Source organism: Zonotrichia albicollis, chromosome 22, assembly GCF_047830755.1.
Source record: "Zonotrichia albicollis isolate bZonAlb1 chromosome 22, bZonAlb1.hap1, whole genome shotgun sequence".
Lineage (NCBI taxonomy): Eukaryota > Metazoa > Chordata > Aves > Passeriformes > Passerellidae > Zonotrichia > Zonotrichia albicollis.
In genome coordinates this window covers 4507552-4522400 of record NC_133840.1, presented here as the reverse complement: position 1 = coordinate 4522400, position 14849 = coordinate 4507552, and the positions used below count along the sequence as shown (strand labels likewise).

At 49.4% G+C, this 14849-nt stretch overlaps 1 protein-coding gene across 2 annotated transcripts in view; it reads left to right on the top strand.

The window, feature by feature from the left end:
- SUPT6H (SPT6 homolog, histone chaperone and transcription elongation factor) overlaps nt 1-14849 on the top strand; it is a 27436-nt gene extending 12587 nt beyond the window's left edge. For both annotated transcript variants that reach the window (XM_005493665.4, XM_005493664.4), the window contains exons 14-37: nt 151-280; nt 382-532; nt 923-1077; nt 1555-1750; nt 1957-2096; nt 2175-2292; nt 2388-2464; nt 2593-2728; nt 3125-3262; nt 3565-3732; nt 4357-4484; nt 5444-5651; nt 6086-6233; nt 6909-7051; nt 7796-7936; nt 9006-9201; nt 9323-9561; nt 9789-9902; nt 10015-10139; nt 10573-10685; nt 11074-11151; nt 11240-11406; nt 12613-12794; nt 12964-14849. In XM_005493665.4, coding sequence (XP_005493722.1) covers nt 151-280; nt 382-532; nt 923-1077; nt 1555-1750; nt 1957-2096; nt 2175-2292; nt 2388-2464; nt 2593-2728; nt 3125-3262; nt 3565-3732; nt 4357-4484; nt 5444-5651; nt 6086-6233; nt 6909-7051; nt 7796-7936; nt 9006-9201; nt 9323-9561; nt 9789-9902; nt 10015-10139; nt 10573-10685; nt 11074-11151; nt 11240-11406; nt 12613-12794; nt 12964-13150 — 3578 coding nt within the window. In that variant the 3' untranslated portion in view covers nt 13151-14849. The remainder of the gene's footprint in view (nt 1-150; nt 281-381; nt 533-922; nt 1078-1554; nt 1751-1956; nt 2097-2174; nt 2293-2387; nt 2465-2592; nt 2729-3124; nt 3263-3564; nt 3733-4356; nt 4485-5443; nt 5652-6085; nt 6234-6908; nt 7052-7795; nt 7937-9005; nt 9202-9322; nt 9562-9788; nt 9903-10014; nt 10140-10572; nt 10686-11073; nt 11152-11239; nt 11407-12612; nt 12795-12963) is intronic.

Sequence of the window (14849 nt, the reverse complement as noted above, 5' to 3'; positions counted from 1 at the left end):
CTGCTCTGTCCTGCTGAGTGTGCAGTGGCCTGGCCCACCTGCTCTGCAGGGTGCTGTGACTCACCTGTGGAAGGAAGACTGGTGGTTTTGCTCACTATTAGCCACAATACCCGTGTCCTCATTGGTGTTTTGTTTTTTTTCTTTTACCAGATGGCTTGGCTAAGAAATTTGGTCTGACACCTGAGCAGTTTGGAGAGAATCTCCGAGACAGTTACCAGCGTCACGAGACTGAGCAGTTCCCTGCAGAGCCCCTGGAGCTGGCCAAGGATTATGTGTGTAGGTCAGTGTGGGGGGGTCTCTGTGGGGTTACTGTGGGTGTAACACAAGTGAGGGGATCTGGGGACATTCTTCTAAGGCTTCATGTTGCCTTTTTGCCTCCAGTCAATTTCCAAGCCCAGAAGCAGTGCTGGAAGGAGCTCGGTACATGGTGGCTTTGCAGATCGCCAGGGAGCCCCTGGTCAGACAGGTCCTGAGACAAACTTTCCAGGAACGAGCTAAAATCAACATTACACCAACCAAAAAGGGGAAGAAGGTAAGGAAGGGCGCTCTGACTCTGTGGGTCAGTTCAGGGAAAGATCTAAATAACATACAAATACTTGTTCTTCCATGTCAGAGGCAACTCTGAATAAATCTCAGAGCAACACTGAGCTGGGCTGTTGCAGAGCCCAGCTCAGCAGTTTGCTGCATTTTTAGTCTCAGCATTTTACCAGATGAGATATTGCCTTCAGTTATTGAAATAGTCTCTGTTTCTCTGGGACTGGGAAGCAATTCCACTGTGTCCTGCAGGGGAAGGAAATGCAGACTGGCAGGCATAGGGCTGAGGGGGTATTGAATAAAAACCATTATCTGCTGTGACATAGACAGAAGGGTCTTTCTTCATGAATGCCCTGTGTGCATGCTGACTGTCTCTCCTCTTTCCCAGGATATTGATGAAGCCCACTATGCCTATTCCTTTAAATACATGAAGAACAAGCCTGTGAAGGAGCTGAGAGATGACCAGTTCCTGAAAATGAGCCTGGCAGAGGATGAGGCACTGCTCACCATAGATATCAGCATTGACATGAAAGGAGTGGAGGGGTGAGTTCCCACTGGCTCTGCCATTTCTTACTTGGCAGAGCTCATTCATGCAGTGCTCTTTGAGCACCTCTGTAACCCAAATTACTTCTGAAAGTCATGGCCTGGTAGTTTCCTGCACCTCAAAGTCAAGCAGCCTCTCAGGGTCTTGCTTTTTTTGTCACCTTGTTGAGAACTTTAGCAGACATCTGTCTTACTCACTTGAAAGCAAACTCTGAAACCTTGGGATTTCTGCAGAAGATGATGCTTGTTTCCCAGCCAATTTAGTTCCTTCCCTGCTCATCTGAGTGGCCCCACTGTGTAGTATGGCTATGATCTGTCCACAGCATCACTTCAGCAGTTAAAGCAGCGTTGGATGGGAGGGTTGGCTCTTCCCTAATTTTTCCAAGCAGCTACCTGAACCTGAGGTGTGCAGGAATCTGCCAGTGATGGGTCCATGCAGGTGTCTGGAGGCTTCCTGTATCTCCTCTTTTCCTGCAGTTATGGCAGTGACCAGACATACTTTGAGGAAATCAAGCAGTTCTATTACCGGGACGAGTTCAGTCACCAGGTGCAGGAGTGGAACCGGCAGCGCACCATGGCCATCGAGCGCTCCCTCAACCAGTTCCTCTACGTGCAGATGGCCAAAGAATTAAAGAACAAGCTCTTAGTGGAGGCCAAGGAGTATGTCCTCAAGGTGAGATAAGGCAGAGCTGGGCTTACAGACACTGGCAGCCCTGCAGTGTTCTGGGGATGGCTGCTGACAGCTCATACACAAGTTCTTGGGGAGGAGGAGGAGGAGGCAGGGATTGAGTCTGGTTCAACTTCCTTCTAGAGGAGGGTTATGCCAGACCCCTGCAGTGGATTTTCTCACTCCTCTTTGTCCTTTCTCTGCTCTCCCAGGCTTGCAGCCGCAAACTGTACAACTGGCTGAAGGTTGCTGCATACAGGCCAGACCAGCAGGTGGAGGAAGATGATGATTTCATGGATGAGAACCAAGGGAAGGGGATCCGGGTGCTGGGCATTGCCTTTTCATCAGCCAGGTAGGAGGGAGGGAATGCTGTCTGCATGCATGTCCAGCTTTAGCAGTCCTCCATGTCTGAGTGATCTCTGTTTGACAGGGACCACCCTGTGTTTTGTGCCCTCGTTAATGGAGAGGGTGAGGTGACAGATTTCCTCCGACTGCCACATTTCACAAAGAGAAGGAATGCCTGGCGTGAGGAGGAGAGGGAAAAGAAGGTGAGCCTTGGTGCAGCTGTCGCTGAGAGGAGTCTAGGTAGCTCAGAACAGAAACCCTCTAGCTTTCTACTCTGATTTTCTACTTTCCTTTCCAGGCTCAGGATATTGAAACATTGAAAAAATTCCTCCTGAACAAGAAGCCTCACGTGGTGACAATTGCAGGCGAGAACAGGTCAGTCTTTGTGCTGCTTCCACTTGCCAGTTTCCTTGCAGTCCTTTCCTTGTGCCTGTCTACATTTCACTGCTTCCAGGACCCAGCTGTGTGCTCTCCCCTCAGTCCCCTTGGTTGTGTCTCCCTAGGGATGCTCAGATGCTGATGGAGGATGTAAAGAGAATTGTTCATGAGCTGGACCAAGGGCAGCAGCTGTCCTCAATCGGGGTGGAGCTGGTGGACAATGAACTGGCCATCCTCTACATGAACAGCAAGAAGTCTGAGGTGAACCTTCTGCTACTCCCTCAGTCCCTCCCTTAGTCTGTTGCTCATTCGTGCTGTGTCATCCTCCATTTGTTGTGCTGGCCTTGCATCATCCTCTGTCTCATATGATCCATCTGGACAGTCACGTACTTTGGATCAAGGCAAAACATCTTAGGCTTCCCTGAAGAGATCAGCACCAGCAGATGCACAAAGTGGATATTGATGTAGTTGGAAATTAGTGAGATTGTTCCATTACTAATTGCCTAAGAGCTCCTGGGACCTTTTGACCTCAGCTTTCTTTGCCGTGAGCACCATGTGCTTCCCTGCTGCAGTCCCTGTCTGATGTGTCTTTGCTGCTTGTGGTGCAAAGTGTGGAAGCCCCACGAGGGTTTTCCCTGGTTCTGTGTCCTGTTGCAGAATGAATTCCGGGATTACCCCCCTCTGCTGCGCCAGGCCGTGTCCCTCGCCCGCCGCATCCAGGACCCCCTCATCGAGTTTGCCCAGGTCTGCAGCTCTGATGAGGATATTCTCTGCCTGAAACTCCACCCTCTGCAGGTAAATTTTTCCTTGGGCAAGAAAGATCCTTCTCTGCAAGAGAAAGCAGCCTGTGAGGGTTTGCTTTTAAATAAAAGGTTTCCAGGTTAAACTTGTGCAAGTTCTGCCTGTTCTGTGCCGTATTCAGGCTACACAGCACCTTCTTTTTTTTTTTTTTGCCTCTTTCTCATCAGCCTTTAGGCTGTTTTCAAGGGTAGCTGAGGTGCAACACAGCTCCTGGGTGCCAGTGTGTTGTGTTTGGCTCGTGGCAGAGGCTGCACAGAGCCATCTTTTGCAGGGCTAACACCTCTTCTCTCTGCCAGGAGCACGTGGTGAAGGAGGAGCTGCTGAACGCGCTCTACTGCGAATTCATCAACCGCGTGAACGAGGTGGGGGTGGATGTGAACAGGGCCATTGCTCACCCCCACAGCCAGGCTCTGCTGCAGTATGTGTGTGGCCTGGGACCACGCAAGGGCACTCACCTGCTGAAGGTAAGGATTCATTCTGGGCCTGCCTGCAAAAGCAGCACATCACCAGCTGACAGCTCTGTTGATGTGTTTTTACCTCGCTGTGCCTTGCCCCGAAGCTACCACATGGACTTGTGTCCTTGAGAAACACAAACAGCTCAGCAGATCCATCAGTCCCAGCCAGCTCCCAAACCCACAGGAATGGATGTGCTGTCAGAGTGTCAAGACACCTCCACAGCGTAGGAAACACGAGGCAGGAAGCCAAAGCTTTTCCTGAGAGTTGGAGCCGTGATGATGTGGAATCATCATCTCTCACACAATGTTGAGACACTGGCAGGGAGCAACAGCTTAAGAGCTGTGATGAGCGTGTGTCAGATGCTTTAAACACTGCAGTGTGAATTCTCTGCTTTTTTTCCCAGACAAAAACAATTTGGGTTGGAAGGGACTTTAAAGATCATCTAATTCCAACCCATGGCCATGGCCACAGACATCTTCCACTAAAGCACGTTATTCAGAGCCCCATCCAGCCTGGCCTTGAACAATTCCAGGGATAGTAATTCCACAACCTCTGTGAGCAATCTTGTGTTTGAATAGCAGGATTTATACTCTTGCCTGTCTCAAGGTTTACATTCTTGCCTCTCTCTGCAGATCTTAAAACAAAACAACACCCGTCTGGAGAACAGGACCCAGTTGGTTACGATGTGTCACATGGGACCCAAAGTGTTTATCAACTGTGCTGGCTTCATCAAAATTGACACAGCATCACTGGGTGATAGGTGAGTATCGGGTTGTATTTGATGTCCTGTGGGGTCAGTGTGAGTGACAGGGTGACACAGTGACCTTCCCTGAGTCCCTGTTCCCCAGAGTTTCTGTGTGGCCCCTCTGACTTTAGGCCAAGTTTGGGTATTGCTGGTTATTAATCTGATTCTTACAGGCAGCTGAACTTGCACAGCAGCAGTGTGAACTGCAGAAAATTAATTATATGGCTTGTTCTGGTGTGAAGGACTCTCTGTGGTCAAGAGGAACTAAACTGAAACCAATTGTTCCCTAAAATAGTTGTCATGGAGTCATCAGTAACCCATGGGCACTTCAGCTTAGTTTCTGCCTGATCCTTCCAACAGTATTTTATTTTTCTGGAGTTTCAAACTTGAGAAATAACTCAGCAATTTGGCTTCCTCTTAAACCAATAGCATTACTGGGAAGTTTATAGAGCATTAAGTTACTTGTAACTGCACAAGAGGTGTTTTGAGGACAGCTGTAACCTTGTTTCTGACTAGAAGCATGCTTTCTCCAGGGTTTTTTGCCTTTGAAAAGCAATGTGAGAAAGAACACGTGGCTGAATCCCTGCACTGAGTGATCCAACACTTCTAGATCCCTTGATTCTTGCAGGATACAAATCCCAGAGCTGCTGAGGGCAAAGTGTAGCCCATCCAAACAGCTCATTGGCAACACTGAATTTGTTGTGAACTCAGAGAGCTGTGTGCTCATAGAGCAGCTGTAGTATGCAGGGATCAAATCCACCCAGCATCCAAAATACCTGGCTGTGTCTTTGGAGCTGCAGACTGGAGTTTGCCAGGTCTTGCCTTGGCTCCTGTTGGTTTAGCAATGAATAATTCAGTGTCCTTTTTGGAGTGCTTTGTTCCATGGAGGGCAGCAGTGCTGCTCAACAATGTGCTTGATCACTGAGCTGCAGGAACAGCTCAGAGCCCTCATCTGAACGTTGGTTTTGTTTCAGCACTGATTCCTACATTGAAGTCTTAGATGGCTCTAGGGTCCATCCTGAAACCTATGAATGGGCCAGGAAGATGGCAGTGGATGCCCTGGAATACGATGAGTCAGCTGAGGATGCAAATCCTGCAGGAGCTCTGGAGGAGATCCTGGAAAACCCTGAGCGCCTGAAAGACCTGGATCTCGATGCCTTTGCTGAAGAACTGGAAAGACAGGTGCACTGGGGGTTCCTGGTGCTGAGAAACAGGGGGAGCTCTGCTGCCCAGCTGAGATTCTCATGTTTTATAGCTTTATCCTTTTTGGGAGCTGGGCATTAGCTGTGCTGTTGTAAAATGTATAAATGGCCACAATGAGCAGTCAGAGTCTGACAATGGCATGCAGTAAATGCTCGTAGAAAATACACTTGGGGCAGGGAACAGTAATTAACCATTTAAGCTCTTCTCCCTGAATTTTTTCTTAAGTGTGTTTGTCCTTTTGACCTCCTTAACATCCTGTGGCTGAGTTTCACCATTTGTTGGTACCTGCTGCATTCTCCTTTTTTAAATTTGCTGTTTCATAAGTTGCTTGAGTTCTTCCAAAGCTTACACTGGATTTCCTACTGACCTTCTTCCTGCTGCTCGTGCCTTTATAACCTCTGAATCCCCCACAGGGCTATGGTGACAAGCACATCACTTTGTATGACATCCGAGCTGAGCTAAGCTGCAGATACAAGGACCTGAGAACCCCGTACCGCTCTCCCAACACAGAGGAGGTCTTCAATATGCTGACCAAAGAAACTCCAGAGACATTTTACATAGGTACAGCCCCGTTCACATCCCTGCTTTCTGTCCTCCTGAGTTGACACAAGATGTGTGAAGGTGGGGCAAAGGGATCTTAGTGAGTGTGTGTGATGTGTTCGCAGGGGTCTGAGGATGAGGGAAGAGATGAGACTGTTGACTCCATGTTTCAGAAGGCTTGATTTATTATTGTTTGATATATATTATAATAAAACTATACTAAAAGGATAGAAGAAAGGATTGCATCAGAAGGCTAGCTAAGAATAGAAAAAGAAGGAAAGAATGAATAACAAAGGCTTGTGACTGACTGAGATAGTCCAGACAACTGGACTGTGATTGGCCATTAATTAGAAACAACCACATGAGACCAATCACAGATGCACCTGTTACATTCCACAGCAGCAGATTTTTTTTTTTTTTTTTTTTTTTTTTTTTTTTTTTTTTTTTTTTTTTTTTTTTTGTTCCTGAGGCCTCTCAGCTTCTCAGGAGAAAAAATCCTAAGGAAAGGATTTTTCATAAAAGATGTCTGTGACAAGGGTGATGCTGGGACAGTGCTGTGGTGGAGTGTGAAGCAGCTTTTCAAGTACTTGTGTGACCTCCTAACACCTTCATGCATGAATAGCAACCTTAGATGCAGGGAACTGCCCAGCTCTGCAGATTCTCATTCTTTCCTTCCCCTCTCCCATCACCCCACAGGTAAAATGATCATCTGCAATGTGACTGGGATTGCCCACAGGCGCCCACAGGGAGAGAGCTACGACCAGGCGATACGGAATGATGAAACTGGCCTTTGGCAGTGCCCCTTCTGCCAGCAGGACAACTTCCCAGAGCTCAGTGAGGTGGGACTGCTTCTCCTGCCTTTCTCAGGGGGCTGCTGTCAGCAGGAGTGTTGTGTAGGGTTTTTGGGAGGCAAGGAATCAAAGCCAAGATTGTGTCTGCAGTGCCCCAGGATCCCAGCCTGATGTGGCCTTTGGCTGTAAATAAAATCTGTTGCACTTCTGACTAATTGCTTCAGTATAGATTTGACAGGTCTTTTATGGCTGCATTATGGCTTTTAGAGTGAAATGGACCTGGGGCTAAGCTGACCAGTTCTTTGCAGACACATAAAGCATTCTTGTTTGTGGTCTGGGATTGTGTTTTATGTAGAGAAAAATTGCCTGTGACACTGAGAACAGAAGGCTCTGCCACCTTCTCAATTTTAAGAACTTATCTGGACCACCTGCTGCTTAATGCAGCTGTACTTTAGGTCCCTTCTAAACACTGTGAATTCCAGCCTGGGTAATCCGTGACTTTAAACCCCTATAGTGTTCATTAGAGACCAGTCCTGGCTACAGGCTGGTGTTCAGGGTCTAAAAATGTTCTGACCTTCCTGGTTGCAATGTCCCATAAGCTGAGCAGAACTGGAGGAGGAAGATTGCATTACTGGGTAGCATTTGTTGAAGTCTTCTGTCCCCTGCCCTTCCACAAGTCTCTGCTGGCTGCACCACTTTGCTGACACAGCTTTTGGACTTGTTTTGAGTATGAACTGCTGGGGCTATTTTGTTTCCATGCTGAATGATTTATTTGCTTTTGCCTTGCTCAAGGTTTGGAACCATTTTGACAGCGGTTCCTGCCCAGGTCAGGCCATTGGAGTGAAGACACGTCTGGATAATGGCGTTGCTGGCTTCATCCCAACAAAATTTCTTAGTGACAAGGTGGTCAAGAGGCCAGAAGAAAGGGTGAAGGTATGAAAGCAGTGGATTTTCACACTCCCAGCGAGAGCTGGAAGAACCTGGAGCCAATACCAAAGACTCACAGTTTGGTTGATGACACTGTTCTTAAATGACTTTTCCGACCTTATTTTCATGTAAGGACTTTAAATCAGCAGGAAGTTCAGGTTCTGGTTAGTGTCCTTGTCCCACAGTGCAAATCTCCCTTGGCAGCTGGTGGGACCCTGTTAATCAGTTAACACGTTGTGCTGCAGGAGGATTTATTGTTGTCTGGCTGGAGTCTGGGTTTAGGAGACCAGAAGGCATTCTAATGCAGAGCTGCCCTTTGTTTCTGGCTTTCTAAAGAGTTCACAGAACTGCTTTTGGACAGGCAAGGGTCATTTTCCCTCTTACAGCTTTTTCTTCCCTCTCCATTAATTTGTGGAGGTCATCAGAGTTACTGGTCCTGCTCAGGACAGAGTTCTTAAAGAAATGGAGTAACACCTTTTTATCACATATTGAAATAGTGGTTTAACATCTTTGCTGTCCTTTGGGGTCCCCAGCAGGCCATGCAGGTGATGGATAATCCTGTAAGCTCAGAGGTCTTAGCATTTCTTTAAAGAGTTATTAATTAACTTCATCATGGTTAATTGAACTAAGACATTGCCATTTTTGGGGGGGGATTTTCTGCCTCACATTTTATTAGAGCAGTCCTTTGGGTGTCTGCTTCTGAATACATATAACTGCTTTCTTGCACATCTTGAAGTCCAGTTTTGCTGCTCCCATTGTGAAAGACATTTGAAGTTGAAAAGGTGATTGTCCTCACCCTCCAGACACGCAGTTTTTTATGTGATGGGTAATAGGTAACAGATGTGCTGGAGAGCTGCCCATTTTTCTCTCAGTCTCTTTGATTCTGGTAATTTTTGGGATCAATTGACTTCCAGTTTGTGTAGAAAGATCAGTTTTAAAGGTTGTATCAGTCTGAAGTGGCTGAGGTGAGTTGTACCTCCTCAGTGCCAGCAGGATCCCACATGGGTTGTTCTGTAGCACAGGGATTCTGGTGTATCAGCCAAACCTGCTGCTCACCTTGGCACCTCCTCTGCAGGTGGGAATGACCGTCCACTGCCGCATCATGAAGATTGACATTGAGAAGTTCAGTGCAGACCTGACCTGCAGGACCTCAGACCTGATGGACAAGAACAATGAGTGGAAACTGCCCAAAGACACCTACTACGACTTCGACTCCGAGGCAGCAGACCACAAACAAGAAGAAGACATGAAAAGAAAGCAGCAGAGGACAAGTGAGTTCTCTTCACTTCTCTCTCCCTTGTAATTCCAACCTCCAGGACAATCAGCATAATTAGGTACAGTTGCATTAAAGCAGTTCCTCTTGGAAGGCTGAAGGTTCCCTTTGTTCCCCAGCGTACATCAAGAGGGTAATTGCTCACCCGTCATTCCACAACATCAGCTTCAAGCAAGCAGAGAAGATGATGGAGACCATGGACCAAGGGGATGTGATCATCCGGCCCAGCAGCAAAGGGGAGAACCACCTGACTGTCACCTGGAAGGTCAACGATGGCATCTACCAGCACGTGGATGTCCGGGAGGAGGGCAAGGAGAATGCCTTCAGCCTGGGCTCCATGCTCTGGATCAACACAGAGGTAAAGCCCTGCAGAGCATGCCTGGGAAAGGGAATTATTTATTTTACAGGCTGACACAGCCCTTCTGTCCTTGTAGCTGCTTTCACACTCTTTCTTTTCACACTCTTCCAATACATTATCTGGTTCCTTAGACAATACTTGTCTCTTGTTTTTTTCCTCAAGCTTTGCTGTGCAGAGTGTATGACCAAATACACCCTAAATACCTCTTTAAATGTGTTTGTTCAAAGGAGTTTGAAGACCTGGATGAAATTGTTGCTCGTTATGTCCAGCCAATGGCTTCTTTTGCCAGAGACCTGTTGAACCACAAATACTATCAGGACTGCAATGGTGGAGACAAGAAGGTGAGACAGTCCCAGGATGTGGAAGCTTCTTAGGAGGATATCCATGGACTCTGTGTGCTGCTGAAAATGTGGGCTCCCCTGGAACATTTATCTTCTTTTTCTCTCTAATTAGAAGCTGGAAGAGCTGCTGATAAAGACCAAGAAAGAGAAGCCAACATTTATTCCATACTTTATTAGTGCCTGTAAAGACCTACCTGGTAAATTCCTCTTGGGATATCAGCCTCGAGGCAAACCAAGGTAAGTGAGAGGCAAGCCCAGCTTCTGCACTGAGTACTCCCAGTACCAAACCTCAGCTGCCAGTTTTTCTTCCAGCTCTGTCAAAATCCTTGTAAATCACGCCTCCTCTTTGCCAGCATTTGGCCTCCTGACAGTGGAGGACCCAGTTCTAGCAGTAAATCTCACCCAGGAGACTCCCATGTTTCTTAACCATCTGGCTGTCACGAGCAGCACTGCCCTGTGCTGTGGGAGTGTAGGCAGGGAGGGATCGGTTTTTCATGGAAAAGCAGATTTTTCATGGAAGGGCTGGGTAGTTTGAAGCAATTGTTTGAAGTGCCTTGGGTGGATCTGTCTGTTCATTATCAGGCTGTGGTTGTAGTCCATGCCTGTTCTGAGTGTGACCTGTCAGTGGGTGGCTGGCACATGATGTCTCATGCTGTCCCTGCTGTCCCAGGATAGAGTATGTGACAGTGACTCCAGAGGGATTCCGCTACCGGGGCCAAGTCTTCCCTACTGTGAATGGACTTTTCCGATGGTTTAAGGATCATTATCAGGACCCTGTTCCAGGTGAGTAGCCTAAAACTTCAGTGCCTCAGCTGTTTGTTTGTCACACAATAGCAGGGACAGTTATTAAAGGACAGTTCCATCTCCCTTGTCCCAAAAATGTGCCCTAGGATTTTTCTGTGTGTGGGAAGTTTCTGAGCAATGCTTGAAATGTTTGGCTCCATGCACCAACCCACTGAGAGCTCTCCTGAGAGTTAATCTTTCATCAAGTGGGCCGTGCAGCAAAGCCTGGACCAGTCCCTTTCCTCTCCTTTGTCTCCCCCACCATACAGTCCAGCACACACCATTCTCTGGTAGCAAACCATCATGCCAGAACAACTTCACATCCTGAGTTTCAGACCAGTGGCTGCTCTTGCAGGAGAATTAATCAACCTCTTGGTATTTTACACAGGTATCACCCCCAGCAGCAGCAGTCGGACCAGGACTCCAGCCTCCATTAATGCTACTCCAGCTAACATCAACCTGGCAGGTCAGTGCAGGCCATTCCCAGCTGGGACTGGGACCTGAGCTTCTCCTCCAGGCTCCGCTTTTCCTAATGCAGCGTGTCTCCCTTGCAGACCTGACACGTGCAGTGAATGCTCTGCCACAGAACATGACCTCCCAGATGTTCAGTGCCATTGCTGCTGTGACAGGCCAGGGACAGAACCCAAATGCCACCCCAGCACAGTGGGGCTCCAGCCAGTACGGCTACGGGGGCAGCGGCGGCGGCAGCAGCGCGTACCACGTAGGTGTCACTTCCATTTCTGCTGGCTTCTCCTTGCTGCTAAAACCACTGGGAGCCCAAGGAATCCCTCACTGCCTGGTGTCCCCAAGTCCCGGTTTTGTTCCCATGGTGCTGCACAGGCTGGATTCTTGAACCAGGTTTGCTTTTGCCTCCCGTGACTGGAGGAATGAGGCACGTAACACAGCCCTGCTCTGGGGGGAGTTGGAGCAAGGAGCAAACTGCTCTGGCCCCCAAGGAATGTGGCAGGGTGGAGAGGGGGGATCCAGCAGTGAGGGCACACAGCCTTCTGATTGTGCCCCTGGATTGGCAACGTGAGCTGCCAGTGGAGGAGATTAGCTGGGGAGGTATGCGCTGAGTGTGCAGGGCTTTTCAGCTCAGTGCTAATCTCTGAGCTGCACCAGGGGAACACCTCAGCCTGACCCAACACCCAGGGGCTCTGCAGGGAGCAAGATGGAATTGGGCAGCTTTGGCTCATGGTGAAGCCTTTCTTGATGTGTGCCTGCTCCCAGCCCACTCTGCAAGCTCCCAGCTGGCACCAAGGCAAATTCCAGCTACAGAAGGACTGAGGAGCCTGGGTGCAAAAAACACACCCAGGGTGCAAAAAACACACCCAGCTGCTGCACCCAAAGAAGAGGTGCTGCAAGACAAGGCTTGCAGGGGGGAGTGATCCTGCTTTGGAGCACCTTGGGAGGCTTTCAGGAAATTTGGCACAGTAAATGCTGAGCTGGGGATAGGCAGGGACTGTGGATAACCTGATGTATTAATCATCAAAACATCTGAAAAAAAAAAAAGGGAGGTGAACACCGGGGGGCAAAGACACTAAGCTCTTCATGGGACAAGAAGCCAGCTGGCTTGGTTTGTGGGAGGGAGCCATCCTGGGAGCTGCTGCACGTTCTCTGCAGCCTGCAGAGGTAGAATTTATCTGTTCTTCCTGCCTGCTGCAGGATGTCAATGCTGCTGGCTTGCCCCAAGTGTCTCTGGTGACCCTTGCCTTTGCTTGGCTCCAGCATTTCCCCTTGGGCTGAGCAAGGAGGGCAGGCTGTGCTGGCCCAGCTCTCAGGGGAGCAGATGTGCTGTGCTCAGCAGGGCTGGGGGCATGCACAGTGAGGGTGGGCACCCCCCTGGGTGGGCAGGGCAGTGCAGGACCCCCCCAGCCTGGCAGGGTCCACCCTCTGTCCCCTGACAGCCTCTGCTCTCTCTCCACAGGTGTTCACAACTCCAGCACAGCAGCCAGTGGCCACCCCCCTGATGACCCCCAGCTACTCCTACACTACTCCCAGCCAGCCCATCACCACACCCCAGTACCAGCTGCAGGCCAACACCACGCCCCAGTCCACACAGTCCCAGTCGCAGCCCTCATCCAGCTCCAGGCAGAGGCAGCAGCCAAAGTGAGTAGCTCTGAGTGCTCCCATCCAGGGATGGGATTCCTCTCTCCATTGCTTTCCTTGGTTTTTTTTGGTAGCAGCATGATGGGGTTATTTCCCCCATGGAGAGGGAGGGATGGCAGTTTAGGGAAGTTTATTTGTCACATCTCACGTTGTCCCCGTGTCCTTGCAGGACCAACACCCACGCTGCCATCGACTGGGGCAAGATGGCCGAGCAGTGGCTGCAGGAGAAGGAGGCTGAGCGGAGGAAACAGAAGCAGAGGTTGACCCCTCGCCCTTCTCCCAGCCCCATGATCGAGAGCACGCCCATGTCCATCGCCGGGGACGCCACGCCTCTCCTGGATGAGATGGATCGATAGGACCTGACACCCGACACCTCCGCTCCCTGCTCTCCCAGCCGGGGGAAGGAGAGGGAACAATAGGAAGCGACTTCCCTTAGACACATAACTCCTGTTTTATACGCCGTGGGATGGTGGGAAATGACTCTTGGTGATGTGCACCTGAGCGAGAGAATAGACTTGGCAGGGCTGGTTTAAAAATATATACTATATATAAGAAAAATATATCATAGAAAGGAACACTGCATCGGCCTCTGCGTTCTAGGCTCCGGTTTTGAGGCACCTTTGGGAACTTAGCAGAGCAAAGGTGAGGTCAAAGGAGTGTGTCCTTGTACATGCACAGCATTCTGCTTTCACCCCAAAGACTGGGAAGCAAATGGAGCTGGAAGTGCATTGCCCTGGAGTGAGCCTGTTTCCTTTGGATCCTCCCAACCCTGACTGTCACCTCCCCTCGTCCCGAGGCCACAAAGCAGAGTCGTGGGGGTTGTGACAAACGACCCAGAGTTCTCACAAAGTTCCTGTTGTTGTTTGCTCCATGTTTTCATGCGTGACAGGCTCAGCAGAGCCTGTGCCAACCCCAGCTGTGTCTGGAGGGGTCCAGCACAGCAGCTTGGGGTCTTGCTGGAGATGCAGCTGTTGTACCAAAGGCTTGCTCTCTCCTCTGGCTTCTTTTGGAACAATATTTATTTAGTTTTGATTATTTTTTTTTAATCAGACTGCGAAATAAAGCGCCAGCCTGTGGCAGCTTCCCCAGACAGACACGTGGGATAAAGCAGCACGGAGCAGCCCGGAGTGCATGGCCTCCTCCTCTGTACCCCCTTCCCTGCCCAGCTGTAACCAAGAGGAGTGAATAAATAGAGTTTTTACTGAATGCTAGCTCAGAGGTTTTCTGCCTGCACCCTGCCCTTCCTTTAGGATTTGCTCAGAGCATAGTTGCTTGGTGGAAGTGGATGCTCCTCCTGCCTTTGTTGCTTGGTGTTGCCCTCTGTGTGCTGCAAGTTTCGCAGAGAAGCTGATTTCTGTTGTTAACAAATAAGGTTTTGTTATGGATGCACCACATGGAGACATCACACTGACATTTGGGGCACCTCCCTGTGGCTGTGGGATAGGGAGAGACACTGGGAGAGGGATAAAGTGGATAAAGAAGTAGGGATTGCCTACATGGGAGAGACATTTCTGAGAGGGAAAGTTCCTGCTGCACACACTCTCCCCTCTCCTGCTTTGTTAGTAGGGATTTTTTATGGAAGCAAAGTCTTTGTTCCTTCCCAGTGCTCCTGGTCAGCCTCCTTTGCTAGGAAATGAGCAGGAACAGCAGATCTTAGGAAACAAAGCTCTTCTTTGCATGCAAATGCTCCTGAAGAATGGCAGCGACCCGGGAGACAAAGCAAAGCTCTTTGCACAGAGAAATGCAGGTCCTGGCTTCAATGGCATCCCCTCTGCAGTGCTGAGGGGCTCACAGGGTCCTGTTCCTCCCAAAGCCACCCAGGCCAGTGGGGAGAGCCGTGGGCTGGGGCCCACAGCTCCGAGCTCACAGGTGGCTGAACCTGGCGCTATTTTCTTATTTCATGAGACTGTACGATAGGAATTTGACTGGGAGCAGCTCCTTACTGGTTGGACCTGAAAGAGGGGAGGCTAGTTGTGTGTTGTTGCCTCCTTTCTGGCTGTCTTTGTTTTTAGTTTTCCCTTGCTGTCAATAAAAGTTCTACTTTTGGGAAGCTGC